General features: G+C 42.8%; 1 protein-coding gene across 1 annotated transcript in view; it reads left to right on the top strand.

The window, feature by feature from the left end:
* CBL (Cbl proto-oncogene) overlaps positions 1-25,332 on the top strand; it is a 42,070-nt gene extending 16,738 nt beyond the window's left edge. The window contains exons 2-15 of the mRNA XM_034754504.1: positions 5,352-5,498; positions 6,934-7,090; positions 9,089-9,210; positions 9,748-9,885; positions 10,848-10,935; positions 11,519-11,650; positions 12,189-12,392; positions 14,041-14,172; positions 15,050-15,427; positions 16,326-16,420; positions 17,081-17,236; positions 17,739-17,842; positions 18,963-19,145; positions 21,934-25,332. Of these exons, the coding sequence (XP_034610395.1) occupies positions 5,352-5,498; positions 6,934-7,090; positions 9,089-9,210; positions 9,748-9,885; positions 10,848-10,935; positions 11,519-11,650; positions 12,189-12,392; positions 14,041-14,172; positions 15,050-15,427; positions 16,326-16,420; positions 17,081-17,236; positions 17,739-17,842; positions 18,963-19,145; positions 21,934-22,214 (2,317 nt within the window). The 3' untranslated portion in view covers positions 22,215-25,332. The remainder of the gene's footprint in view (positions 1-5,351; positions 5,499-6,933; positions 7,091-9,088; positions 9,211-9,747; positions 9,886-10,847; positions 10,936-11,518; positions 11,651-12,188; positions 12,393-14,040; positions 14,173-15,049; positions 15,428-16,325; positions 16,421-17,080; positions 17,237-17,738; positions 17,843-18,962; positions 19,146-21,933) is intronic.
* Positions 25,333-27,614: the final 2,282 nt, after the last annotated feature.

The following is a 27,614-nucleotide window of genomic DNA, read 5'->3' as shown; positions in this document are numbered from 1 at the left end:
GAAGGCTTGTATAAAAGGCAGTTTATGAACTGCAGCCGTCATTGGCTATTTGTGCAAAGAGGTGGGTTTTTTGTAACTCTGTGGAATTTAAATAAGCGTAAAATGTAACTTAAAAAAACCACTGAGATTAAAGTCTGTCTCTACTATTGACTGTTCTGCAAGACTGAGCTCTTACAGTGGAAAAGTGCTTTCATCCAACAAACAGGAAACCGGAAAGGACCAGCCTGCTACAGGTCAGAGGGGACCAGCATCAGAAAACCAAACTGGGAGAAGCTGAGGCCCATAGAGAGGCCACAGTGAAGGATTTCAGTAGGACTGGAAGTACTTGATTGACCTGTTGACTTCCTGTGAGACATGTGGAGCAGAAACAATCATTAAGTGGGAAGGAAGTAGCATAACCATAGGGGAGGGGGAGGAGAAGGAGAATCAAGCAGAGTATCTGTTCAGTCTTCAAAACCTTGCATGGGCTTAAAACTGGCTCAGCACATATTAATTGTCTGACTTACTCAGTTATCTGATCAAACTGTATTTCACTATGCTATTTCTTTTTAGTCTCTCTACAAAAGTTACTTGAGGCTTGCCCCTTGAGAGACTGGATGCTATTAAAGGGAACAAAACTAAAAGCACAGTTCACACTGCAACTACCCAGTCTGCATTTAGTAATACTTAAGTGTAATTGTATGTATTATTAAACTATCTTTAAACATTCTGTTCATGCCTAAAGAATGGAGGCTCCAGGCTACAGCTGCAGAAGTTTATTAGCTAATAAAATACTTGAAGCTTTTTTAGTAAGTGCAGAAGTTGTTAGTTCTTTGAACCTTCCTTCTTTCAGTCTCTAGATTGCTTAATTTCCCAGCAATCAACTGTTCTCTGTCTGTCTGTATAAAATCTCACTAACAGAAGTATGGAGTCCTATCTAACTTGCAGACACTTCAGCTTGAACCTGATGGTAACCACTGAACAGAAGCATCATGCAAATTTACTTCTGAAGCTTGGTTTTACTGTTGCAATTGAATCTACTGCGAGTAGTGGAGAGATCTGACTTCTGCAATGTTTGCGGGCTTCGGGTGCGGTTTTCTAAAATGCCTAACTGAGTGAGATACCTAAATCCCATTGACTTTCAATGGGACTTACACACTTTAGTCGCTTAGGTGCTTTTGAAAATTTTTCTCTTTATCAGCAGAACCCAAGTTGCCACTGTCATTTCCAGTTGTTTTGGATAAATATTTTCTATTTGATTTTGTGTTTGAAGCAGCAGTGAGGGTGGGAGTTGCCAGTTTTACCAATACTAAAAATAAGTTGCAACCAAATCTTTGATATGCCATAAACTGCGAACATATATTTGGGGCATTATTTCTTTACAAAGGTGATGTAACTTTTAATTTCTTTCTGTAACTTTTTGGGGAATTGCAGAGCACTGGTGGTTGATATATTTCAGCAGTTGGTCACCACATGTCAAAGAATGGCAAGTTTCAGTATGCTCTTCAGAGAAGCTGTTAAAAGGGCTCCCCCTCCCTTCTCTCATTTTGATGATTTAAGTGATGCTTGTCTGAAAGTGACAATAACTTCGACTGCAGCTGAAATTATAAATCCCTAGACCTTGGTAGAATTGTTTTGGAAACAATTTGTAGATCAGAATTTGAGAGTAGAATTGAAAAGTGTTGAAACTTAACTTTATTCAGCTCCAAGGCCTTTATGTTACTCACCCCTAAGCCTGTCAGGATCCTTTTCAAACATTCATAACCCTGCCTGCCAGCCACAGGGAGGTCAATAGTCTTTGGGGACATTAATTTCCCCCCAACCCTTCATAAACTGCAGTGTGTATGTCCTGAGCCATACTTATAAACTGTGCTGCTTTAGTAGCAGAAATCTAGCATTACCAAGCTAGCTCATCTAATCATCTTGCTCAACTTTATGGTGTTACTTTCCTGGAAACTCTTTCCATCAGTGACGTGCAGTGAGGTGAGATATCGCTTTTCCTGTTACAATTTACACTTAACTTTACAAGAAGGTTCCCTGTATTTGCTGATGGTTTGAGTTAGTTTGGTCAATTCTTCCATGTCAGACTGTGGCGAAACTGACCATGTTGTTGGTTCAGTCCTTCACTTTCCATTTGCTTTTATTTATTCAATTGGTTACATGCTCTTCTCTAGCAACTGGGCATATCCTCGATAAAATGCAGACTCACACTGAACAGTACAAGCACCCCTTTCCTCCACTCGCTGCTCCAATGTATGATGTAAACAGATACATGTCTTTAATCATGCGTTTGATCAAAAAGATGCTGTGTACCATCTGATGAAGATCAGTAAACTCAGTGGGCAGTCGGAGGGAACAGGTTGCATGGCTGGGGCCCCTTAACTCATTATGTCCCATGTCTGATTACAGTTTTTAGGGTCTGTCAGCAAAAGAACCCGTCATGATCGTTAATAGAGATCCAAATCCCAAACCAAACCGTTCTTCATGGACTCAAACCCAGTCCCATTGCCCCTGGTAGCATGTAGGAAGGTATCTGGTTTACAGAGTCTAGCTATACTTGGTTCTTCTGGCTTGCTGTAGAAAGCATGAAAACTTTTGTAGGAGTATATATTTTTACCCAATGGAAATGAGGAAATTTTTCAGAAGCACCTGAGTGGTTTAGAAGCTTAAGTCCCAGGCACCTGAGTTACTTTGGTGCTTTTGAAAATTTTATGCTTTGTGGGGGCTATGAAGTACTTTTCACTATCTTTTGAGTACTTGTAACCTAACATTTTTACAGTTTTATGTATGTTGTTGAATGCAGTATGTGAAACTCTCAAACAGCTGAAAGGAGACACTTTGCATTAAAAATAAACCTTCAGAACTTTTCTTTGTGTATCACTTAATACTTGTAACTTGATTTCAATTATATGAAACTTCCACTATTTACTTGGTTACAAACATGATTCAACTAGTGAGCAGTACCTCATCAGCCAATATCTTTATGTACTGCCACAACATTTGGCATATATTTCAGACTTTCACTGACAATCTTCCTTTCTTAGAAATGCTGCCAGTAAAATTCTCACTTTTGCAGAGGCAGCCCAGCTGTCTAAAAATGCAAGGTTGAGTTACTGACGCTGCTGAATGTTAATGTAAGTTCCCTGCACTTGCCCCGCCTTCTGAAATCGTACTGCACTACTAAAGCAAGGTGCACTTTAATAAGTGAATCTATATTCCCCTCTAATTGTATGCTTGTTCAGGTGTCCTTTACCCAACCTCTGTACAATAAAGAAAACTATACAGAGACTTGCAGCATCTAGAACCATATGATCAGTGTGTTTGTGCTACTTTAACATAAATCTTGGATGTTGTAATATGTCTAAATAAGACTCTATAAACTTGTGAGACTACTATTAAAGAGAGAGCTGCTTCCTGCAGAGCATCTGAGTGTACCTTTTAGCTGGTACTTGTGTTCAGCCTGAGCATCTGCTGGGATCACACCTGAAAAAAAGTGGAAGAGCAGATTCCTTTAATCCCAAACTAGCATGTTCCGTACATGTGCCAAACAACTCCATTAGCAAAGGCAGAAAATGAAACGCTTAGGAATGAGAACAAGACAAAGTGGCAAAAAATGACACTTTCAGATAGAGGCTCAAAATGTTTACTTTTTATGGCTATGTGGAATGTGAAATACTCTTTCCAGACTTTACAAAACTCCAAAATATTGGGGATTAAAAAAAAAAAAAACAGGTGAGTGAATATGGGGGTAATACAGAGAGCACAGTTTGGCTCCAGTTTGTGTTTGAATTCTGGGAATATTAGAGGACAAGAAAACTCTATAACTCGTGTTGAAATTGTCTCCCTCTGCATTTTGGTGCACAGGTTGATGGAGAAGTGTTTGCAAATGGTAATAGAAGGGCAAGTGAAGAAGTGACTAGCTCTCTTTATGGGCTGAAGCTAGAGTCCAGTTCTGAAGTGAGCCAGGATGGCAGAACTTGCACTTGAATGAGTTTATTTCATCTAGGAGGGCAACGTGAGCAGAGTGGGGACATCTGGCTGAAAACTATAGTTCCAGCTTAGTGACCGCAGATGGCATCATTCACAGAACTAATCAAAACAAAGAGTATTAGAAATTAGTGAAGAAGTAGCAGGTGCATCCAGACTAATACTGCGTTCAAGGATGTATTACCCTTCAATAGTGTCCTTAAAGATAACATGTTTAAAAACTTGTTCTGTGTGAGCGAATCCCACTCCCACGGTGGGTCAGTAGTCAAGGCATTTTTAGTGCTGAGGTGGGGGAGGTGCAGGCTGGGCAGCTCTTCTGCTGTTGAGTCCCACTGATCGTTAGCGATCTGCCTCCATTGTCTTTAGAAAAAGCATTAAACAAAGCAGCACTCTACTTGTTCCACCTGACACCAGCATTCGTGCCAGTAGTTCTTTACTGTCTCCCATGTGGAGCGGGACAGAAACTACTGGACTTCCCCCGTTCCTAGTCTGCAGCTCTGTCCTTCACACCACCCAGTGGTGGTGGGGAGGAGGAAGAGAAAAGGAGCCTTCCTGCATAAAGGGTGGGTGAGGGAAGAAAGCAAATAAACACCCCTTTCATCCAGGAGCAGAGAGCCATCTCCCATGTTTCTATGGTGCCATCATGATCAGTTTCATCTAAGCTCTTGCTCTCAGCCAGGAAGAGTGTTATTTTGACCTCCTTTGGGGGTTGGAGGAGAGAGAGTTTGTTGTGGAAGCAGAGAAAGAACTGACAGGAAGGGGATGCAATGCATGACAGTTCGTTAGCAAGAGTTATGCTAATAATAAATAAATAAAGCATCTGACTTGCTGTACCCAAACAAAAAGTGAGAACTCTGTTGTTCTCAGACAGTGTGCTCTCCTATAAGACTTATGACTTTGGGGGTAATGCTGTGCCTGAGTTTAGTTTTGCCTAACTAAAAAGTAGCATCCCTTACAGGCAACATGGTGTAAGAACTTGAGCACGAGACATGAAGTCAAGGCCTCTTGAATTCTAATCCTGCTATGCCACCTGACTTGCTGTGTAGCCTTGGGCAAGTCTCTTAACCTCTTTCTCCTAACTACAAAATGAAGCTTAAAATACTCCCCTACCTCAGAAAAGTAGCGAGGGTTAGTTTATTAGTCAATGTTTATCCAGCACTTCCAGAATGTAAATCTCTTTAAGTGCTATGTGTTGGACAAAATGTGCTGAGAACTATAAATGCATGTTTGAAAAGTCCCCCATTTGGGAGCATTTTTCAATCGGCGGGATAGAGTTTCTGGATTTCCTTCAAGCTACTTCTGCATCTGTCTGACTTACCCACAAACAGTGTAAAGTCACATTTTTCTTTTTAAAAAGAAACTTCTGCTTTTGTAATCGTTTGCAGGCGTAACCTGACAAAATTGTCCCTGATATTCAGCCATATGCTGGCGGAACTGAAAGGCATTTTCCCAAGTGGCCTCTTCCAAGGAGATACGTTCCGGATCACCAAGGCAGATGCTGCAGAGTTCTGGAGAAAAGCTTTTGGGGAAAAGTAAGTTTCTAAATGTGCTTAATATGAGAGATGCAAGAACAAAATTCATAGGTGCATTGGTTTTAAATATTACTTCTGCTTTATGGAGTGTGATGATGTTTTGTCAAATTAATCATAAAATTAGTGATGGGAAAGACCTATTAGATCATCTAGTCTATTCTCCAAGGTCCAGTACGGGATTGTTCCCCACATTATATTTTCCAGTTCTTTGTCCAGTCTTTATTTAAATATGTCAAGTGATGGGTCTTTCCCCACTTTCTCTGGGGGATTATTTTATGTTACGAAGTTTCCCTGGACATTCAGCTTCAACTTTCCTTTTCTTAATTAATCCCATTACTTCCAGCCATCCTAAATAATTCCTCTTTCTTTCCTGCCTGCAAATGGTTATCGTGTTTCCCACATTAGTTGTCTGCTAGCCAGGCTGTTCAAATTAAGTTCTTTTAACTTTTCCTTCAATTAGTCTTTCCAGTCTCCTAATCCCTTTTTTCTTTCTAATAATATTTTAGCATTTATGTATTGCTTGTCTTGCTCAGTTTGCAAAATGGCCAAGTTAAGATGGAATAAAGAAGAAACTTAAGTGCAATGTATATTTAGGTACAGACCAATGAAATGTCAGATTTATTTTTTAAATCTAATAAAACACTGACTGTATTAATTTTAGAAATAACTATATTAGAGGAGAAGGGTTAATGGAATGGGACAGTGACTTCAGACTAAAGACACACCATGTAAACAGTGTAATTAGTACATCACAGATACTAAATTAATAGATTAACAGTTGGGAGTCAAAAAATGAAACCAGTTGGACTTGACCAAGAGATAGGAGTCTGAAGATTGGTAAGCTCTTTTCAGGGATCTTTTTATAGGCTTCCACTATATATTTCAAAAGGGAAAAACGCTCAGTTATACAGAAGGTTCAAGTTTTGGTCTCCAGCTACATACAGGCAAATCATCTCTCTAGATAGCTGTGTGCTGTCGTTTGACTGTCTTGGTCTCTGCTCCAGGGAGACTTAAATTAACTCTTCCTGTGCCTGCTGCTGAAAGATGAAATGGCTCAAATGATGACATCATATAGCAAGTGCTGTATGTGCTGTTTTTCAGTGTGAACTGTTGGTTGCACAGGCGTTAATGGGATGGGGGGGGAAGGGAGACCAGAGCTGGGCTTGCAATTCCAAGATTTTACTTTGTGCAGAGCAGTGAACTGAAATATGGCTGTTTTGCTGCTGCTTGCTGGTGAAGCAGGGAAGTTTCTCCCTCACGCTTGACAAGAGTAATTTTCTCTCTGAGTTCAGTTGGATTTGTCTTACTTTCCTTTTCTAACTGAAGGTGCCTGTGTGTGGATATATAATATATAGTGTGTAATACTGTGGCATTGCGTGATGCTGTTTCTGAGCTCCTTTCACACTTGTGGATTTTTCCCCTCCTCCTCCACCAGGACTATTGTCCCATGGAAGACCTTCCGCCAGGCCTTGCATGAGGTGCATCCTATCAGTTCAGGACTAGAGGCCATGGCCCTGAAGTCGACTATTGACTTGACATGCAATGACTACATTTCAGTGTTTGAATTTGATATCTTTACCCGACTCTTTCAGGTAAGGGCAGAGGCACGTGAGTCACTTGAAACCCATTTGAAATGTATGTAGCCTACTGCTTAGACCTTCATACTAGAGGAAGCCAGGCCTTAAATAACACTGTTAATACTATACTGACTTTTCTTTTCCCCTTATATGTTTTTTTAAAGATTTAGAGCTCTGCTGTTCGGTAGCATTGTGTGGTATTTCTTGCCAAAAGGGGGAAAAAAGCTTTCCAAAAATAAATTGTAATTGTAGCACACTTTCAGTATCCCTCCCCGAATCAATTTTTCCCACTTTAAAAGTCAGTTTTAAACTGAAGTTGTGACAAACTTCCATGAGCCAGGAAATGTGAAGCTCACTCTATCAGTCCATCCCTAACCCTCCCTTGTGCCCTTTTATTGTTGCATTTTTTTCTGTGGGGGCGTATTTAGGTCGGAATGACTCTATGGAACTTCAGATTTCCTGGCTTTTGAGTTGCCACAACCAAAATGTGTTATAAACGTATCGTGTTTTCTTTATGAAATAAACATCGATATTGTTGAATGGAATCAATATTAATTTTGGGTGAAAACCTAAAAAAAAATCTGAGTCAGCAGTAGTACTTGGATAAAGAGTGTAGCTTCTGATGGTGCAATTGGATATTTACAAGAACAAACACTTACTTCTTTGGCTCTGACCTGCCTTTTTCCCATGTGATAGGGTGGGTTGTAATTAAGATGTGTTTAACTGAAAAATTCCCATATGCAGTGTTGTAGTGCAGCTGGTCACATTGTGTACTTCTTTCTGCTTGAGTATGTGAAAAGTGGTTTAGGAGTTGTTATAGTTAGCAGTTTTCAATACACTAATAAGCTTATTCTCTTGACTTTGTGTAAATTAATAATAACACTTAGTATTTGTATATTGCTTTATCCATTCACAGCATTGTACAGACAATATTCTCACCACACCCTGGTGAGATTAGGTCATTAGGTATCACTCTCCATATTTTACAGACAGAGAAACTGAGACAGAGAAGTTAAGTCACTTTCTTGAGGCCATGCAGCATGTCAGTGACAGAGACGAGTCATAGTTTCTAGTTTGTAATTCTTTGCTTAATCTTCTGGATTCCTCATCTCTATCCCTGTCTCACCTCTCAGTTAGTTTCCCCAGAATGATTGTGGGAGTGGTAGCCATTCCTGGGCTGTCTTCCTTGTGAGCAGAATGGCTAATCCCTTGGTATTTGTTAAAGGTATATTGACTGGGATTTCTTTCCCAATGGTGTTTTGACTACTACATTGATAAATGTCTCACTTAGTGGTTTCTTCCCCTTTTTTTCCCTACCTGTTAAACCTTCTGAATTATCCATTCTTCCTCACCTTTAAGGTTGCCTATCCTTCCATCTAGCTAAAGGGGAGACGGAAAGTGTTCTTTGATTTTGTGTTTTGGTCCAGTTGCTAGTTGAACTGAGTACACAGAGTTGCATAGTTTCCTTTCTGCGAGCACTAGTAGATAACAGCAATATTTATACCTCATTCTTCTCCCCACCAGGGATGGCCACCAATCGTAGCCTTGCATGGGCAGACTATAACACTGTTATCCCCAAGCTTTGCGATACTTTTTGTTGCTCCATCGCCTTACAGGCAACTCCACTGTAGCCTCTCTGACTGAATTATCATGGAGGTGTAGGGGAAAGGGGTTCTTGGGATGCCAAGACTTGGCTAAGGACATTTTTCCTGTGTGGTTAAGGGGAAAGGGCCAACGTCTCTACGACTGAACCACCTTGCTATCTACGTTTCTGGCTTTCACTGCTTCCTTTTTGTTGCTGCTACACTTGGCATGTTGGCAGGGTTTGTCACCCTCCTGCTACTATTTTGTGTTGTCTCCATGGGGTGATACTCAAATCTGAATGCTGCTTGATTGTAAATTTAAATTTTAGCCCCTGCAGTGGAATAAGAACGCCAGTTTATTGAAGAATTGACCTCTTTAGATGCAGGACAATCATGTGCATGGTTAATATTTCCTTTGTTCTTTCTTTAGCCGTGGTCCTCTTTGCTCAGGAACTGGAATAGCCTAGCAGTGACTCATCCTGGTTACATGGCGTTCCTAACTTACGATGAGGTGAAAGCACGGCTTCAGAAATTCATCCACAAACCTGGCAGGTTAGTGCTTGGTAGCAGTTGCCTTTTTGAGGTCTCTTGCTAAATCCTCTAGTTAGTTACTTTTGCAGCACCTACTGTGTCAGTGAAGGTTCGGTCTGACAGAGGGGCCTTACTTGCTGGTCGCTATTACAGTGCGCTGTGGCAGGGGAGGGGATTATTGCCACTCGTCTCTGGAGAACACTGGGTGCAAGCTACTTTTAAAAATGGAAACCTTGTATAATCTTTTAAAAAACTTAATTTGAAACAGCAAGTGAGTGTGAGGACACTCATCCTTATCGCTGTGGATTCTGTGTTTAATAGCACACACACCCACACGAGTTTTTAGATGCTTCACTCACTTGTATCAGACTGCAGGGTTCTCCCTTTGAGCTACAAGTGAGTAAAATGGTAAAAGCTGGTAAAAATCCTCCAGCTACTTCAGCTTGTCTTTATCTTCCATCTTGAGATAGCTGGATGGAGGCTACCTACTTGGCACTTAACTTTTTTTTGGCCGATCGAGCCCAAACTTGGAGTTTGTGTTCTTTGGTCTCTTTTCAGTTACATATTCCGATTGAGCTGTACGCGACTTGGTCAGTGGGCCATCGGTTACGTCACTGCAGATGGGAACATTCTCCAGACTATCCCCCACAACAAACCTCTTTTTCAAGCGCTGATAGATGGTTTCAGGGAAGGCTTGTAAGTAACTTTGCATTAGCCTGTAGCATGTTGTGCTTGTTCAGTCTGTGGTGAGTGTACAACGTACCCTGTTGCTGTGCATCCTATGATTTACCTGCCTTAATCCTGTCACTGGTTAATGTATCTTTTGAAATGAGTGGGATGATAGAACATACCTAGTGGATTCTGTCACGTGTCATTGTGTCTGGTGACAAGTGCAGCGTTTTGCAGTGGTCATGCAGCTGACAGTGACATTGTGTGGGTGGACATTGCGCAGTTCTTCCTCTTTATTTAAGCCCTGAATCAGCAAAGCACTTTTAAACATATTAGTTGTCCTGTTGAGGTCGATGAAACTGCTCACAAGCTTAATTGCTTTACTGAACTGGAATTTGGGGGAATTTGACTCTTGAGAATATTCATAGAGAGCGCCATTTTTTTCATTGCTTGTCTCTCCTTCTCAGTGCCATTGTTGAAGGTACATGTCTGGCTTGTAGTTTCCTGTCAGCCTAACCTCTTCCTCAATTTGACCCTATACTGATGTCACAAAAATTAGGATTATGAGTTATGACATGAGTTTTCTTTCTTCAGGTGTTAGTTTCATCATTAAGACATAACTGCAGGGTGGGTCATATAAGAAGAGAAGATTGGGGGCTGAGGGTGCCTTTTATTTAAAAAAAAAAAACAGAATCATTTGATCATTGGCAAAAGGGAAACCATGACAGACTTCTTGTTTGCATATTGATAAGTGTGGTATAATAGGGGGCTTTCCCTGGTTTGAAAGTTCTGAGCTGCTCAGTCTTTGCATGGTAAAGTGCCCCTATGAGGGGATACCAAGCTGAACCTATAGGCAGACTTTTCTTTTGTTGACTGATCAGTGTTCAAGCACAGTTGACTTCTGCATTTTTTTTAAAGAGATAAAAAGGGTTTTAGAAAGAAAGAAAAGTGCCTTTCTTTAAATCTTACGTTTTGTTTACTTGTTGTAGTTATTTATTTCCTGATGGTCGGAATCAGAATCCTGACCTGACCGGTTTATGTGAGCCTACACCTCAGGACCACATTAAAGTTACACAGGTGAGCAAGAGGATTCTGTCCTGTCAAACTAGCACCACTTCTCTCCATTTTCAGGCCTCCTCATCTGTTTAATACACTGGTTCCTTGTGTACAAAGCAGCTATGTTAGGTCTTGTAAGACGCAAAAAAATCTTTGAGTGGTTGGGCTGGGGAAGATAGATTGAAAACATCAAACAAAGCTTCATCTCTGTCTAGGGCTGATAAGTTTTGGGTTCCTTGTTTAGAGTAATATGATAGTGCTGGCAGAAGGACACACCAACTCGTATGTCTTTTTATCCCTGACCTATGTGACCTTAAGTTGAACTTGAAGATCTATACTGAAAGGCTGCCAGGCTCTTTTAAGATAGCTTCAAGTCCATTTTTTTTCAGAGCTTGACAGAAGCATTGCTTACAGAAGTCTCTAGCACATAAAATTGCAATGTAACCTTTGCAAATGTCTGTTTCTGTTGAGCTGTGGTTTGATGCTGTGATTTTTATGATTTTTTTTTTTCTCTATGTGAATATTGGGGTGGATTTCTTGTAGTTATGACTAATGAGGCACATTATATTCCAGAGTGAATGATCTTTGTTTGCCTTCCCTCAAGGAACAATATGAATTGTACTGCGAGATGGGTTCCACTTTCCAGCTGTGTAAAATTTGTGCTGAAAATGACAAGGACGTGAAGATTGAGCCATGTGGACACCTGATGTGCACTTCCTGTCTCACTGCATGGCAGGTAAGGAATTGCCCCATTTGTGCACTCTTTTTGAGTGAAGTTGGTCTGTCTTTGGGCCGGGTGATTTATCTTTTCCTTCCTTCCTTCTCAGAACTGTTTAGACCCTTATGGGTACTGATGATTTGGTAGTGGAGCTGAAAGCCTAGCTTGAAATTCATATCAATATATCTATTGTAAAGGATGCTAGTCTTATCCCCGTAGGGTGCAGACTTTGGACTCTGTGTTCAAAACTGGTTCTACTCACTAGACTCTCCTACCTTTTCCTCCTTGTTTGTGACATAGCGACTACTTTCTTGCCTTAAGAATGGTGTGGGTGGGAGGGCCTTTTAAAAACCCATTTTTTTTGTTTTACTCCAAATGATAAGGATCATGCTATATTTATAGTGCAGTCTTAATTCCTGTTTCCCTCCTTCCCTCCACCAAAATACACCTGCTGAAAAGATGATACTAAACTTCTTTTGTCTGATGAGTTACTGTCCATTTTACTTGTTTTCATAACAGTGGTTGTTTTAATAGGTTTCTTCCTCTCCCCCACCAGGAATCGGAAGGTCAGGGATGTCCTTTCTGCCGTTGTGAAATCAAAGGCACGGAGCCCATTGTAGTCGACCCATTTGATCCCAGAGGAGGAGGAGGATTGTTGCGGCAGTGTGCAGAGGGAGCTCCCTCCCCAAACTATGATGATGATGAAGATGACAGAGCGGATGATTCCCTCTTCATGATGAAAGAATTGGCTGGTGCTAAGGTAAAGGCCCCATTAGGCACATACAGCTGGATGTGGCAGTAGACACAGAGTAAGCTGGTTTTTGTCTCGTTGACTGTGCACATTGGAGTTGTTGAGCCCCAGAATGGAAACTGCCCTCTGTATTTCCAGGTCGTGGTTGGTACAGAGATGGTAAGTGCCATACTATTGAAACGTAAGTTCAGCCAGATCTTACCAGTTCAGTCAGGTGATATTGTTCTACATACCAGTAGCTCTGATATTGTATATGTTGTCCTGGAAGCTGGGGCTTTGTCCAAGCCATTAGCAGAGTGACATAACTCAATTCATCTACTGAAATGCAAGACCTATATTTATAATCCTTCTCGGCATGCTGAGCAATGCTGCTTTTGATTTATGATCTGTAATCCGCCTTATCAGCAGAAATGGAGTCATTTTCCTCAGGGCTTGAGTATAAGCAACCAGCTAGAGAAGGAGTTTTTCTAAGGTGCTGATGACTGAACTAAGTAGAGGGCAGTCTGTTTTGCTGAGCAAGTCAATTGGACTGTCGTCTCTGAATATGTTGTCTGATTAATCTGTGTAATAAAGGTCTGATGATTGCCTTCCATCAATGCTGCTTCCTGCCAGGGAAATGTATGCAAGTGAGGCATTCTTTATGAATCACTGCACAGTGGTTTGTTGTTTTTTCTGTTGGCTCATTGCTGCCCCTTGCCCATCAGCAGTTAGTTGTTCTGGTGCCTAGGGAAAAAGATTTTGAATTTGATCTTTTTTTTTTTTTTTAAATAATTAGTTTCACTTTATATAAAACAGGGCCTTCTCATAAAGAATCCTCTGTTCAGATTTAATGATAATCCACCTTGATTCATCCCGGTTGTAAATTCTTTTGTAGTCAGCATTTGAAGTTCCAAGGCACCGTTTTGGAGATGAGTGTGGTACAGCTTGTCATTTCTTGGGTTCAGGACACAGTTCCCTTGACATGACATGACTCCCATTGTGGTTTGCAGTAGGCGAGTGCTCCAGATGTGCCAGCACCAGATGCTTACAAATTCTGTCAAGCTGTTCAAAGTTACCATGCTCTTGCCTGTATCATAAAGCAACTCTTCTAAAGATGAGGAAAAAAGGAGTGACTGTTCTGATTTGTCAGGTGGTGAAACAGTTCTCCAAGGACAAGAAGGAAGGTTTTGACACCGCTCCTGGTGCACGCTAATGATTGCTGTAAGTGCCGTCATGGCAAAGGGACAACTTGCACACCTCTATAATATAACTCTGCTCACTCCCCATGCTCTGCCGTTAATATAATGGAGCATGCCCTCTGGTGGTGAAAAGAAAATATGCCTACTGCAAATCCAGTACCAGTATTGAAGATAGTTGGTCCAACCAAACAATTTATAAGCCTTTTAGAGTGAGGTTTTTAGGTATGTGCTCATGTGGCCGAGTGCCAGAGTTGGGCCTGTTGGTGATTCACGAGGTTTGTTCCAGACAAATGCTGCAGTGCTATGAAACAAACATGACCTCTTATTGCATGCTTGCTGTTAATGTAGTAATTTCATTTCAAGCTGCAGCAAGGTAATGTGAGGTGCAGAGCTTGAAGGCAGGAGGGATGTGGTGCTTTAGATAGGATGGCTTCTCTACGGGTTGACTCTTGTTCATTTGCTTAATTTTCTCTTTCCAGGTTGAGCGCCCTCCTTCTCCATTCTCTGTGGCTCCACAAGCCTCACTTCCCCCAGTACCCCCACGACTAGATCTTCTGCAGCAACGTGTGTCCATCCCTTCTGGAGCTTCCAGCCCTGGGACCACTTCCAAGGTGAAGTCTTCTTCTTTTTCACCCTCCTCCAAGGTCCTTTATTGAGTGTGGGGGAGCTATGGAAAAGTGGTGGACTGTCCTGACTCTCTCTTCAGACTCTACCTTTTCTTCCTTCCTCTCCGCAAGTCATCTCAGACCAACTCTTTTCTTCCATCCAAGGAGGGCCCACAGTTCCCCCAGGAAGCAGTTTGTCCTTCTCAGTCTTCAACCAGTACACTTCTGACTACTCCACATGGAGCTGCATTTATGGAACTGTTTATTCCAGCTAGTAGCCTCGCTGTGTGAAGTTGGTTCTTGTATTCCCTTGACAGTGTCCCCTCCTTTCCCAGTTTTTCCACCAAACATTTTTTTTCCAGAGAGAAAACTAAGGAAGGGGAAGGGAGTTAAAAGGAAGAGATGGTCATATTTCCTTAATGACCAGTAGAAGGAGGAAGCACAGTATTGGTAGCATTTCTAGGTGGGGTGTAATGGTGGTTGTTGGGTTTTTTTTGGAGTGGGTGGGAGAGGCTGAGGGTTGGTGCTGAAAGGTCAGGTGGGAAAATAACCAATCTTATTAAACAGTGCTTGATAAAAATTGACTTGTGAAATCAATCTGTACAAGAAGTTTGATGAAATAGTATGAATTCTGGTAGGGATCCTGTATGGTGCCATGGTGGACAGCAAGAAAGCAAACCTGGGACTTAGTATATATTCCTAGCCGTAAATGGTTAAATGTTGTATCTAAAGGTCTATGGAGGATATAGCTGGGAGTTATTTCATGTCTTCAGCTGCCCTAGAGTTAATTTCGTGTAAGAAGCCTCGTAACTGGGGTATGTGCAGTGAGCTGGACTTCCTGCTTGTTAAGCTGTGGTTTTAAATATCTGGTGTTGTCTTACAGGCTGCTCCTGGTCCCCTCCATAAAGATAAACCTTTGCCGGTACCTCCAACGCTCAGAGATCTCCCACCACCGCCCCCACCAGACAGGCCATATTCCATTGGGGCAGAGAGCCGACCTCAGAGACGTCCTTTACCCTGTACACCAGGAGACTGTCCTTCCAGAGACAAATTACCCCCCGTACCCTCCGGCCGTCAGGGGGAGCCCTGGCCATTGCGGCCAATTCCAAAAGCGCCGTCTGCCGCTCTCAGTCCTAGTGACCCTTGGGCAGGAAGAGAGTTGACGAACCGGCACTCGCTCCCATTCTCACTCCCATCTCAGGTGGATTCCAGATCTGATGCTCCTAGGCATGGGAGTACGCTCAGCTTAGACACCACAGCGGTAAGTCACCGGGTGTGGTGGCATCCTGCTTTCTAGTGGTGCAGGACTGCTTCCTGTGAGTGGGAGAGACGGGATGCTGCTTGTGTAAGACTTCTCTGAAGTCATGATAAAGCTGAGCTGTCATTTTTGTTCACATTTTTCATACAAATTCTAAGTGCTGGATCAAGAGCTGTGAGCAATAAATCCTCCTATGGGATGTCATTGCCCTGGGATTATGCATCGCACCCAGCCCAGAATGGTCTGTAGGAGAGGAGACTTCAGTCCCTATGGCCCATTCTGTCCTTTGGCCTCTCTTTTGAGACAGCCAGGAAGGTGGTCAGGTAGTGCTGGTTGTGGTGGGCTTTTTTGGGGTGTGGTTTCTTTGTCCGTTGACAGCTGGACTAAGAGCCCAGCTCGTTTTAAATGGTTGGCAACAATTTATAGTCACTATTGACTTTAGATTTTAAACCAGTGATGATATTTTTATATTTGGAGCTGGTTTGGGGGAAATGCATGTTGTTGTTTTTATACACATACATATAAAAAAAATTGACGCGTACCAAAGTCTGTGTTGAGTTTGGGGACTGATACCCCAACTACCACCTATAACACATTGTGATGCAGTATGTTTCAGTCAAGAAGAAATGCTTCCCAGAAAATTTTACTTTCTTTCATTCTTTAACCCTTATCTGTTGCTTCCTCCAACTCCAAGCTTCTTCAGAGTTTGAAAGCCAGTGTACTTTTTAGATATCAACAGATTCTTTTGCAGGTGCAAGGTTTTTTTAAATGGACGATTCAGAAGGTCAAAGAAGCTCTCCTTTCTCAGACAAGAATTGGTGCTTCGGGTGATGGGACATTGATGTCTGTTTGAATCTGCTGACAGTCGTGCTATTTCTAACCTATCGTTTTTTCTTTGCAGAACTTGAACAGTGGTCCCCCAACAGGCTCAGACTATGAGCACCCCAAAATAAAACCCTCTTCGTCTGCCAATGCTATCTACTCTCTAGCGGTCAGGTGTGTTACTTTCAAATGAAGGCTCTTTTCTTGTAGCAGAGATAATCAGTTTCAGGATTGCTGTAGAGAGGGCAGAAATGTACTTCTGGGTCTGTAGTCACATCTCGGTACTCTTTGGGACCAGGGTTAGAATTTGACATTATATAGATGGCCTGAGTTTAGTTTTCAAGCTCTGGATTGTTAAAAACATATGAACAAGGAAAAGTAAATCTCTCAGCAAGTATCCTTAGTATTAGATCTACAACTGGTCATTTCGAGTGGTAATGGAATGGTAATTACCCAGGACTGTTGCTGTCTCAGACAACTGGTGTGCAGTGTCCTGTGCCTTAGATACAGCAGTACATATGGCATGAGGTTGAAATGTAAGGTCCTCCAGTGGCTAGGATATCTATATGTCACTGTTACCACTCACCTTGGACAAGACTTTTGCTAATTATTTCACCGGCAAGTCGGGTCTCACAATTACACAGCTCAGAATTCCAGTAAGCCAGGTTGTTGCTTCAGTCAGAATCAGTTTGAAAAGCCTTGCTTGAAGCTTTGGCTTTCAGCGCTTGAGAGCTGATGGGTGCTATTTTGTTGTTGTTTGGGTTAACAGTTGTTTGTTTTTATTTGCATTAACTGTTTTTCAAATGCTCTTCATCCTCTTCCTTCTGCCCCCAGACCACTGCCTGTGCCAAAACTGCAACCTGGGGAACAGTCTGAAAGCGATGAGGATACTGAATACATGTCACCATCCTCTCTGCCTCTGGTGCCACCTGGTCCTGCCCTACAAAAACCAGAGATCAAACTGCCTTTGGAAATGACTCATGGTTTACGGTGAGACTACAGTTGTTTCTGCTCAGTTTACAACCCTAACCGTCTAAGGAGGCTTGTTCATTTATTCTGGCTGAGGTTTTATTCCCGTGGTTTACCTGCTGTCTGTTTCCCACTGGTATTGACCAGAACTAGATTAGAGTAGTGGGGTAAATGAAATGTGAACATTGCTCTGGTCTCAGAGTCCTTTATAGTGGAATCAGTTCACCCCTGCCCCCAGGCTATTTTCCTTTGACACCAGCAGACAGAGAAATGTGACATTCCATGTACAGCTTTGTTCCCTCACTTTCCAGTTATACCAGTTAAATTTTGATCTGTTCTGTTGCAATGGAGACAATGTCAGAATGTGTATGAGAGCAAATGTTCTCTGAAAGAAAGTAGATAGCAGAGCTGTGCTTCATATCACAGCATGCATCTGAGAGGAATATAAATAACAGATTTTAGGCAAGGAGGAAGCTACTGTTGCATGTCTGAAGGGAACATTTTTTTTCCACCTTTCATTCAGAGAGTTGGAGTGTGACCAGTCAAATAATGTCTGTATGTATGAAGCTATGTACAACATTCAGTCCCAGGCAACATCCTCTGACTTGGAGACCACCAACACTTCTGGTGAGTGGGCATGAATGCATGTTATAAAGCACCCAGGAGAGAAATTGGGTAGGAGTGAATAGATAAGTTTCCCAGTTTAAATAGCATTTAAGCTATCATTTAACAGAGGTGTCACTTGCGGTTCAAGGTAAATAGTTTGTCATATGCGTAAGTGATCAATTGGCATTGCCTACAGACTGCGAACTGGGATGTCAGTGAAGAGAACCTGATCTAACATGGGTGTAAGACACTCATCAGTTGCTTAAAAGCAATCATTGTTATGAAGATTTTGTATGAAGTAGTAGTTGCTGTAGGTAGCTGGGGTGGAAATTGTCAGCCCAGACTTGTCATCTTTCTGTTTCCAGCTGTTCCCATTAATTCTCATCATAATTATTGGTTGTTTTTACTGAATTTATGAAATTCCTCCCTGTGCGTGTATCTGACACACTCCTTTTCAAGTCGCTGATTCTCAATGGAGTAGGCAAAGGCCTATGTGGCAGTTCTGATTAGTGGGGATATCACACAGCATGTCTCTAGGGCAAATTTTTTTGGCGTGCTAGCATTCTCACTGATGTCCCGAGACACTGGAATTTTCTGCCATTGGGGATCAAGGTGAACCCAAGTCTTGACCCTTTTGGGGATTGCAAGACGTGTCTCTTTTCACAGCCCCTGCCCACATTAACACAGCTTCAGAATGACTTTGCCATTGCTTCTTGGAAGGGAATAGCCAAGAATGAGCATGCTCAAGATAGTGTATATAATATTGAGGGAGGGATCTTAAAGGCATCTGCCTTGCTCCGCAAGCATAGTGTAAAGTTAAGCAGGAAAGCTGAAGTGTGTGTGTGTGTGTGTGTCTGTGTGTGTGTGTGTGTGTGTGTGAGAGAGAGACACACACACATGTTTTTAAAAAATAATGTACCACTTGAGGCAGGGGTAGGCATTTACAACTCTTCCACTGTGATACTTTTTACTCACTGCCTCCTGGAAAGAACTTCCTCTGGATTAGGGGTTTCAACAAGAGACCCATAGCTATCTGCTCTGCGAAGGCATGTGGACTGATGTGAATGGAATGTACAGCCTGTCTCAAGAAAGAGAAGGCTCTTTTTAGCACTTGGAGCTAATTGTGTGTGTATTTGTCTAGATGAGGGGGATATGGCTGCAGCCAATGCCAGCAATGGCCCAGAAGAGTCTGAGAATGAAGAAGATGGATATGATATCCCCAAACCACCTTTACCAATTGCCACAGCTCGTCGCACACTGTCTGATATCTCCAATGCCACGTCTGCCTTCAGCCGAATGTCTCTGGATTATGATCCCATCACAGGTGAACACCCTTACCTCCTGATTTTACAGTGGTATCTGATACTTTGGTACACATCTTTGAAGCTTCTCCATCAATAACTCGATATTGCCTTTATGCTACAGAAGAATCCGTTCTGTATTACAGAGGTGCTCCAGTCCTGAGGGGTTAGATCTTAATTTGTTGATTTAGATCTTAATATGTGCTGCACTAGCCATTTATACCATTTGGTGTTTGGATTAGCAGTTGGCAAAACCCACCATATTGACCTGGTCATCAAGAATACTCCTCTATGGAAATTCGGTTTCCCTGTAGCACTCGCTGGCAGGGGAAGTAAGACACAGACTATAGCTGGACTTAAAACTGAGCTTTCTGATGTTATTGCCCCTAAAGACATTGGTAACTCTGCAGGCAAAGGCAGTAAGAAAGACCAATCTTCTGTGCTAGGTCAGACTCTTGGGTATAGTTCCTTGCCAGCAGATGGAGCTGGTGTTCTGAAACTGTTTGGTGATATCCACCCTGTAGAGAGAAGGGACTTGCTGGTTGTTTCTGTCTCCAGCCAGTGGAGAATAGTGCTGTCCTGGCTAACACAGACTTGCGAAGAGAAAATCAAGGCTCACTCTGTCAAAAAATCCTGTTTGAGCCTGGGACTTCTCGTTCTGCAACTATCTAGTCACTTCTGATGGAGGCACTGACCACCTTGGGGTTATGTCTTGCATCTTCTGGGGCTACTCTAGTGAGGAGTTCAGCATGCCTGATTCCCCCCAGGAATCAAAGGCTACTCCCAGAGGAAGAGGATGTGGCAAGGGGCTCAGAGGGAGAAGTAGGAAACGGTGCTTCCTGCTCCCAAGCCCTCTAACCTAGCAGAGACTCTAAGCAAAGAGCAGCTCAAAGTAATACCTTTCCTCTCAGATTCTCCAGGCAGCGCCTTCCAGAGGGTGTCTTCCTTGCCTTGATCAGTGCCTTCCAGGTCTTTGCCTGGAAGTCTCAGATTCCAGCTTTCCTTCCTGCAGAGCCTCCAAGAACTATTCCCTGAACTGCTCTGCAGACTTCCAGCTCCCACTCCCTCAGGATGCTCTCCTCCAGCCCTGGGAAAAGCAGCAGGACTTGAATAGGTTTGCCACACATGCCCTTCCCTGCACCTCCTCTCATTACTCCACAGTGTTCATAGAACACCATGGGTGGGATAAAAGAGGAGCAGAATCTGCCATCTTTGTTTCCAGCTGTGCCACTGACTCACTGTGTAGCCATGGGGTTAAGGGACTTCCTGTCTCTGTGCCTCAGTTTCCCCATCTGTAAAGTGAAGATAACGGTACTGTCCTTCCTTTGTAAAGTGCCTTGAGATCTACAGATGAAAAGTGCTTTAGGAGGGCTAAGTATTATGATTTTGGGAGTTTTTGTTGCTGTCTGAATCATGGGGTATTGGCTCTTGTCAGAGGCTGGCTACTAGGTGGGATGGACCATTATGGCAATTCCTGTGCTCGATGTCCTGTACCATAGAACGTAGCTTCCTTTACACTTGTAACAAGACTACATACCCATGGCTACTGTTTCAGCGTGACCTGCTGTCTCTGACACATGATCCAGCTTATGGTGAACTACCTATTTCTAAGGCAAATTGTGGTGGGAGTTCCTGTTCAGAATTGTACAAAAGGCTTTTTGGTTATTTTTAAGCTGCTTGTTTTTCCTGGAAGATGAGCGAGTTGAACTGCATGTTGGTGGATGCGGCAACTTCAGTGAATTTGTTGCCTGTTGTGCTTTTGATATGTTTTCCAGAGAGCCTGCATCATGGTGACTGCTTCCTTCCTGACACCAGTGCTGCAGGGCTGGCTTCTTAGAACTAGATTGTTTGGGAGTTCTTACTCTAAGGACTTGTACACGTTGCAGACGTTCATCCTCTTGGAAAATGCCATCTTCAGGCACCTAAGGGGTTACCCTGAAAGGCAAATCAAACTTTCTTAAGATGTTCAACATTCATGTTGAAAAGTTTCCAGTGATTTGAAAAGTAGGACAGAATGTTTTCTAGAGCTGTCAAAGGTTAAAATGAGACGACAACTGTAAGGAACCTGGGATAGTAAACCGTGATATCTGAAGAGGTACTGTTACTAGACACTGGGCAGATTTCCACGGGTAAATCAGTGACTGGTGTTTTTGTTACCTTTTCACAAGAGGATACAACATGTGGCCCTTGGGAAGGTAGACGCTGAAATAATTCATTGTGAGGAAAGGCTGAAGAGGCTGAGTTTGTTGATCTGCTATAGCAGGGTTACTGTTACTAGGTAGGGTACCCTTCCACCGGACCTATTGCAGAGGGAGCGGGGGATGTGGTGGTGAAGTGCAAAAGCAAGAGCAGACCTGGCCCTCAGACCAGAATGGCCGGGTCTCAGTAGAAAAGAGCGGTGCCTGATAAATTAGGTAATATGTGAGTGGTTAAACAGGGGTTTTTCCCAAGCCTTAGAAACACATTGGGATGTTTAGTGAAACCTTTTGCATATGCATTGTTTTTCCAGACCTCTCTTTTACTCTTATTTTGATATCTGAGGTTTGCTCACACAGACTTACCCAAACAGCTCCCATTTGCTTGATCTTGTTTCTATAAGCAAAACCAGTAGGGTTTACTAATTATTTATTAAACCTCTGTAACCATTTTTGTGCATCAGGGAAGAGGAGATGAGATAAACTGAAGTTGAAAGGACAGGGTGGCTGAGAAAAGTGGCTTGTGGTCCAGTGCTACTACAGTGTTCTAAAGCTGCCTGTTAATGCAACAAGCACTTGTTATCTTCCAAAATAACACAGTTGTTTCTCCCTCTAGGTTCTTCCGATGGCTCTCAAGTTCCAGAAAGGCCGCCGAAGCCCTTACCGCGGAGGATAAACTCTGAACGGAAAGCCGGGAGTTGTCAGCAGGGTGGCGCTGGCGGTGGCACCAGCACATCGCCCCAGCTTTCCAGTGAGATTGAGAACCTTATGAGCCAGGGATACTCATATCAGGACATTCAGAAAGCACTGGTCATTGCACATAACAATATTGAAATGGCCAAGAATATTCTCCGGGAATTTGTCTCCATTTCCTCCCCTGCACACGTGGCCACATAGCACATCACCTCCCTGCCTACAACTTCAGTGGACCAACTGCCTGGGCAGCCCACAGCCCAGCTGCAACCGCAAGGAGGAAGGGGTTCCTTGAGAGACTTTGTGCTGAATTCAGCCCTGCCTCTTAAGAGAATCAGTTATCAGGTTTCTGTGGTTCCAGATTTCAAAGCAATGGAATGAAACCAAGCGGATAGATGTGTATACAGCGTGTGTCTTGGCATCGTTTTGGAGTCCTTCACCCCCGCCTCTTGTTTGGGAGTACAGATTTGTTTCAAAGGGCATTGGTAGAAATCGATATCATGACAAGTGATTCCAGAGCTGATGCTCTGGGGGTGGGGGAGTGTTTTGTGCTGTGAATTCTAACTGAATGCTCTGAAAATGTCTCCAGGTTGATGTGGTGTGTCCTGTGGTTCATGGTACTAGATTGGGACTTGTTCACTGCTGTGTGTTTTGGCTCAGGCTTTTTAGAGCAGTCTGTAGGTGGCCCTCTGCTGGGAATACATAGGAGATAGGAAGAAATGATTAGATTGCTTCCGTTTACTGTGGCATTTCTCCTGTACCCATAATGACTGCTCACAATTTAAGTCCTCCCCTTTAGCCGGGATGCAAGTGTGACTGGCAGCAGTCAGGTATTTTTAACTCCTTAGTGCTGGGAGATGGATTTCTCTCACCATGGATCGCGTTGCCGGCACTGGATTCCAGGGAGTTAGATAGGTTGAACTTTGGAGAAGGGGGAGGGGGGGGAAGGGAGGCGCGTCTTTTGGAGAGGGTAGGCATGGAGAACTGGCTGCTGTTTATCCTTTTAGCCCAGAGCATTCTGTGCTTCAGTGCTTCAACTTGCTTACAGCTGTGCTGGACTTGAGCAGCTACCACTGGATATTCCCATGCACTCTTTCTATAGGAATGTTGCATCTGGTAAATATGATGATTTATTTATCTAAATTGCATGGCGGCTATAGCACACTAGTGGCCTTCACACACATTCCATCCTCTCCTTTAGAGAGCGCTTGTGGGAGCCACTCACCTGTGTGCCAGGTTTTTGTGGACTAGGTAGGTGCAACCGATGTATCTCATCAGTATCGTGTCTGCTTTGTAGTAAAAATGCAACAAAATTCTCTCTGAAGCTGTCTGCCACAATAATATGGGGCTTGCTTTCCCTTTCTTACACCAGGGAAGTGTCAGAGCTTGTGTCAGACAGGAGAGCAGAGGAAATTGTGTAGTTGTGAAACAGTCAAACTGGACTTTAAAAGTTGGTGTTCAACTATTATTTTGGAAAAACCTGACTTGCTAGTATCCTGCTTAGTCAATCCCTTTCAATTTGTGTCGCTTTGGTGTTTACGAAGTGACTGATTCCGTCAGAGAGGAATTAAATCAAATAGAGATACAGAGACCATAGTCTGACAAATGGACAAAATGTGCATGTATTCAGTGCACATTAATTTTTCAGATTGTGCCTGCAATTGTTTGGCTCGCTGTTGAATGTCAGTAGTATGAATGAACAGCATTCGTGACTAAATGAATATTTATGGCTTGAAATATCTGTACGGGGGTGCGAGACTGTTTGTTGTAGTTCATCCCTTGACAGAATCTGGTAATCAGATCAGCACCCCGAAATTGACAGAGGGACTTTACCAAGAGTAATAGCAAATGTTACAGAAGGGAACAAAGTACTAGATTCTCATTTTATGTGGAACATAATGATTCTCTCTGAATCTACAGCCTTATCGTTGTAAGTGCAGTGGGATCCAGGTGACATAAACGCAGGGACTGTCCTCTTTCCTCCCTTCTTTGGTAAAGAAAATATTGTCTGGAATGCTAGGGAGAGCAACTCTTTGGGCAGTACAGTCACTGCCCATCAGTATTGCTTCTGTTTCATTGCCAGAGGTATAATTTGCAAACACAGCCTGATGCTGTGGTTTGCGTTGGTGCGAGCTGTGGGAGATGCTGACTGTTCACTGTAACAGTGCAAAGTCAAGTCGTGTGACTTCAGCGTGAGTTTCATGTGCATCACTGAGGGCAGAGTCCAGCCCTAGTGAAGTTTTGAGCTGTAGAGAGAAGGGTGATGGTCTGCCCTCCATGGAATATACCTTTTCTCCTGTTCCTCTGCCTACGCACATGACAGACAGCAACTAACATGTCATGTCTTGTTGTTTGTGTGAAATGCTGTGACACCAATACATAGCAGGCCCTGGTCAGCATGTCTTTCCGACCTTGTTGAAAAGCAGGTCTCGTGCAGGAACAGCTGAGGTTGGTACAAGGGCAGCTCTATTCTCTTATTACATCTGCATGACACAGTGGTAGTTTTGAATCCTGACCAAGCAATTTCTGGAGTATCCAAATCATTTCCTGGTCTGTGTTTGTTCAAAATGTGCTTCAGAAGCAAATAGCGACCCTTCTGATGTGAAGACTACTCTTTTCTACCCCTTCTTGGTATCTGTCTCCAAAGCTGCCACTAACACGTTGGTTTTGCAGCCATTTCGCTTATAACTTTCTCTGCCAGGTCAGCCTGGATGTTTCAGTGTGCCCGGTGGCTGTATTTTCAACAGGGTGGTAGTGTTTCTGCCGTTGCTGCAGAGCAGTTAAATTTAACCAGCTAAAAAGCCTTAACCTCTTGTCCTGCCATGCAGAGCGCATGTTGTTCAAAGTAGCAGTGTGCTATTCCTTGTGGACAGTCCATTTTCACAGGCTCGTCCTGTTGCTAATTAGATCATGCCTAGCAAAGCTTTGACAGACCTCTTTTCAGGGGAGGTTCATTGCCTGTGGACACCATTCCAGGATTAGAGATTTGAAGGCAATCCTTGTGGTGTGGATCTCTGACGTTGTTTTTATGCATGTGTCCTTTCTGCCCACTGTTTGTGTCTTAAACTTATCTGAGAAACTTAAGTGGCTTTTTCTCCTTGAACACGTGAATGTTTGTTACAGTCTGTGAGTGTTGCCGAAGCATAGCCAAGCCAACGGCGCTTCCTGAGGTTGTTCTCTGTGGAGTAAAGTCAAGCACCTTGTGGTGTATTTTCCTTGCTGCTTTTCTTTTGCAGAGGTAACCTTATGATTGCCCCATCCCACCCCTGTGTCTTTATTCCAAAAGCTCAACTTCTTATTTTACTTTAAAAGAAAGAAATGGAGAAAAAGAAAAAAAAGCCAAATGTCTAGTGCCTTTCTTAAGGGAATGCTGCATCTCCAGGCTGGATCCGAGTACCCTCTTGTGAAAACGTAGAGCCTCAACTAGACTAGCTTTACAGATGCCTGTGAGTGCAACTGCTTTGAAGGGGACGGAAGGGGGGGGTGGGCGGGAGGAGAGAGAGAGAGAGATGGGCAAGAGTTGCTTCAAAGATGACCCTGTGTTTTGTAGCATTTCAACTGTGGAGGTTTCTTACCTTATCCCTGTTACTAACAGTGACTTGTCTGGATTGGTGCTGTAATAAGCTTGGTGTGAAGACAGTAGAATTGTAATACAGGATTCTTTTTGCTTTTAACAAAACCAATCAGAGTTCTGGTCATAAAAATGCTGTTTGTCCCCCACCTCTCACCCCAGGAAACGAAGCAAGCAAAATACAGTGCAGCGAGAGAGGAGTTTCACCAAGTGACCATCGGCAGGTAGCTGTGGCTGCAGATGTGTGTCCCCCATTCCGAGTTTCCAGCCACTCCCTCCCAATTGTATGGGAATCTACAAGACAACCAATTCCCCCAGGAGGGCGGTAACGGCCATGCTGTGACTCCTCTAGCTGGAGAAATCTGCCTGCTGACCTGCACTTGTCTTGTTCCTCTCCGCAGGTGTTGCAGATTTAAGCATTAAGCACTTAGTGCCTCTCTGCTGGTTTGCAGTGGCTTTTGCTTTCTTTGTCAACACAGCTTTCCCCATGTGTCCCTAACTGCTACCCAAATCCCAGGGCAGCTGGCTAGGTTTGGGGAACCGCACATTGCTTTATGCACTAAGACTCTGTACATCTTTCCAGCTAATCTCGGGGCAGAGTAATTGCTGTACATGTGCATTTTAGCTGACTAAGGACAAAAATGCAATTCTTGTGGCTTTTTTTGATGTGCCCCAGTTTAAAATCAGAGCAGGAAACAAGAACATTATTATTTTTAAATTCCTAATATAAATCTTTTTTTTTAAATTCATGGTGGGGGAGGAAGAGTAGCGTTATTTCTCTTGAATAATGAATACCAATTTATATAATATCAGTGTTAAAATGTTGAGATTTTCACAAAATATTTTAAGAAGTATAATAGTGTCATTAATATAAAACAAATTTATATTCGCAGTATTTAATCCTTTCAGACCTGTAAAGAATAAGAAAAACAGAAGGTAAATATTCTTACAGAAAGTAGCTGAGCTTTAAGGTTCATTTGATTTAAAGTCCTCATTTTGTTTTGCAAATACATTGTTAATGTTTAGAAGTTATACTAATGTTATTTATTAATTTTTTTCAGTCTTGTATGCAGCCCACTAAAGAGCTTTTTTGTTTTGAATTTCATGCACCTGTGTCAGTTTAAAAAAAAAAAATACAAAACAAAACAAAGTTTTATTTTTAAATAAATTTCCTTTGTTGTAGCATATCAGTGAGGTGGTCTTAATGTGATTCATGGAAAGCACTGCTCTTGAAACTCTCACAAGCATGTTCTATGTAACAGGGATGCACATTAAAAGCTGAAAACTACTGACTGAAAGGAACTGATAAAAGGTACCTGAGACTTTTTAAAGGTTATTTGGTACATCCTAATACAAACTGGTTTTATTAGGGTGGACAGCTAAGGCCTGGTCTACACTAGAAAAGATATACCTGTATAACTGTGTCTGTTACAGGTGGATTTTCCCCCCACTGGCATAGTTATACCAGTACAAACCCTAGTGTGGATGAAGTTATACTGGTACAGATGCTCCCCGGGTTACGCAAATCCAGAACGGAACGCTTTCTGTAAGTCGGGGAGTGTCTGTATATGGTGTATTTTGCTTCCTGAACTGGAGTATGGTATAAACACTTATACCAGTATAGCTGCATCCACACTAGGGGTTTTTTCAGCGTCAGTCATACCAGTGTAGTTAAACCGGCAAAACGCTAGTGTAGACAAGCCTTGAGACGCCGTAAGTTTGTCTTAAACTGCACAGCCCTACTGAGTGAGGATTGCTCCTCATTCACAGATCTTTGGTCTCCTGCTAACACGTGGGTTGTTAACACTGCCTCTTCTGAGCAAAGGTGGGAAATATAGGAAAAAGGACCTGTCGCCAGCTGCTGGGATTCTAGGAAAGCATGTGCTTCAAGAGACAAATGAGAAATTCCTCGCTTGAGTTGAGGGGGGAGGGGAACATGACGGACTCTTGACCTCTTATGAGAGATGACGGTCAATAGATCTTTCCTGAAACACTTCTGTCTGCTTCCTCTATAGCAGCAGCACAACTAGGGA

The sequence above is a fragment of the Trachemys scripta genome, chromosome 21 (genome assembly GCF_013100865.1).
Source record: "Trachemys scripta elegans isolate TJP31775 chromosome 21, CAS_Tse_1.0, whole genome shotgun sequence".
NCBI lineage: Eukaryota > Metazoa > Chordata > Testudines > Emydidae > Trachemys > Trachemys scripta.
The sequence above is the reverse complement of the archived record's forward strand: the minus strand, read 5'-3'. Positions and strand labels throughout refer to the sequence as shown.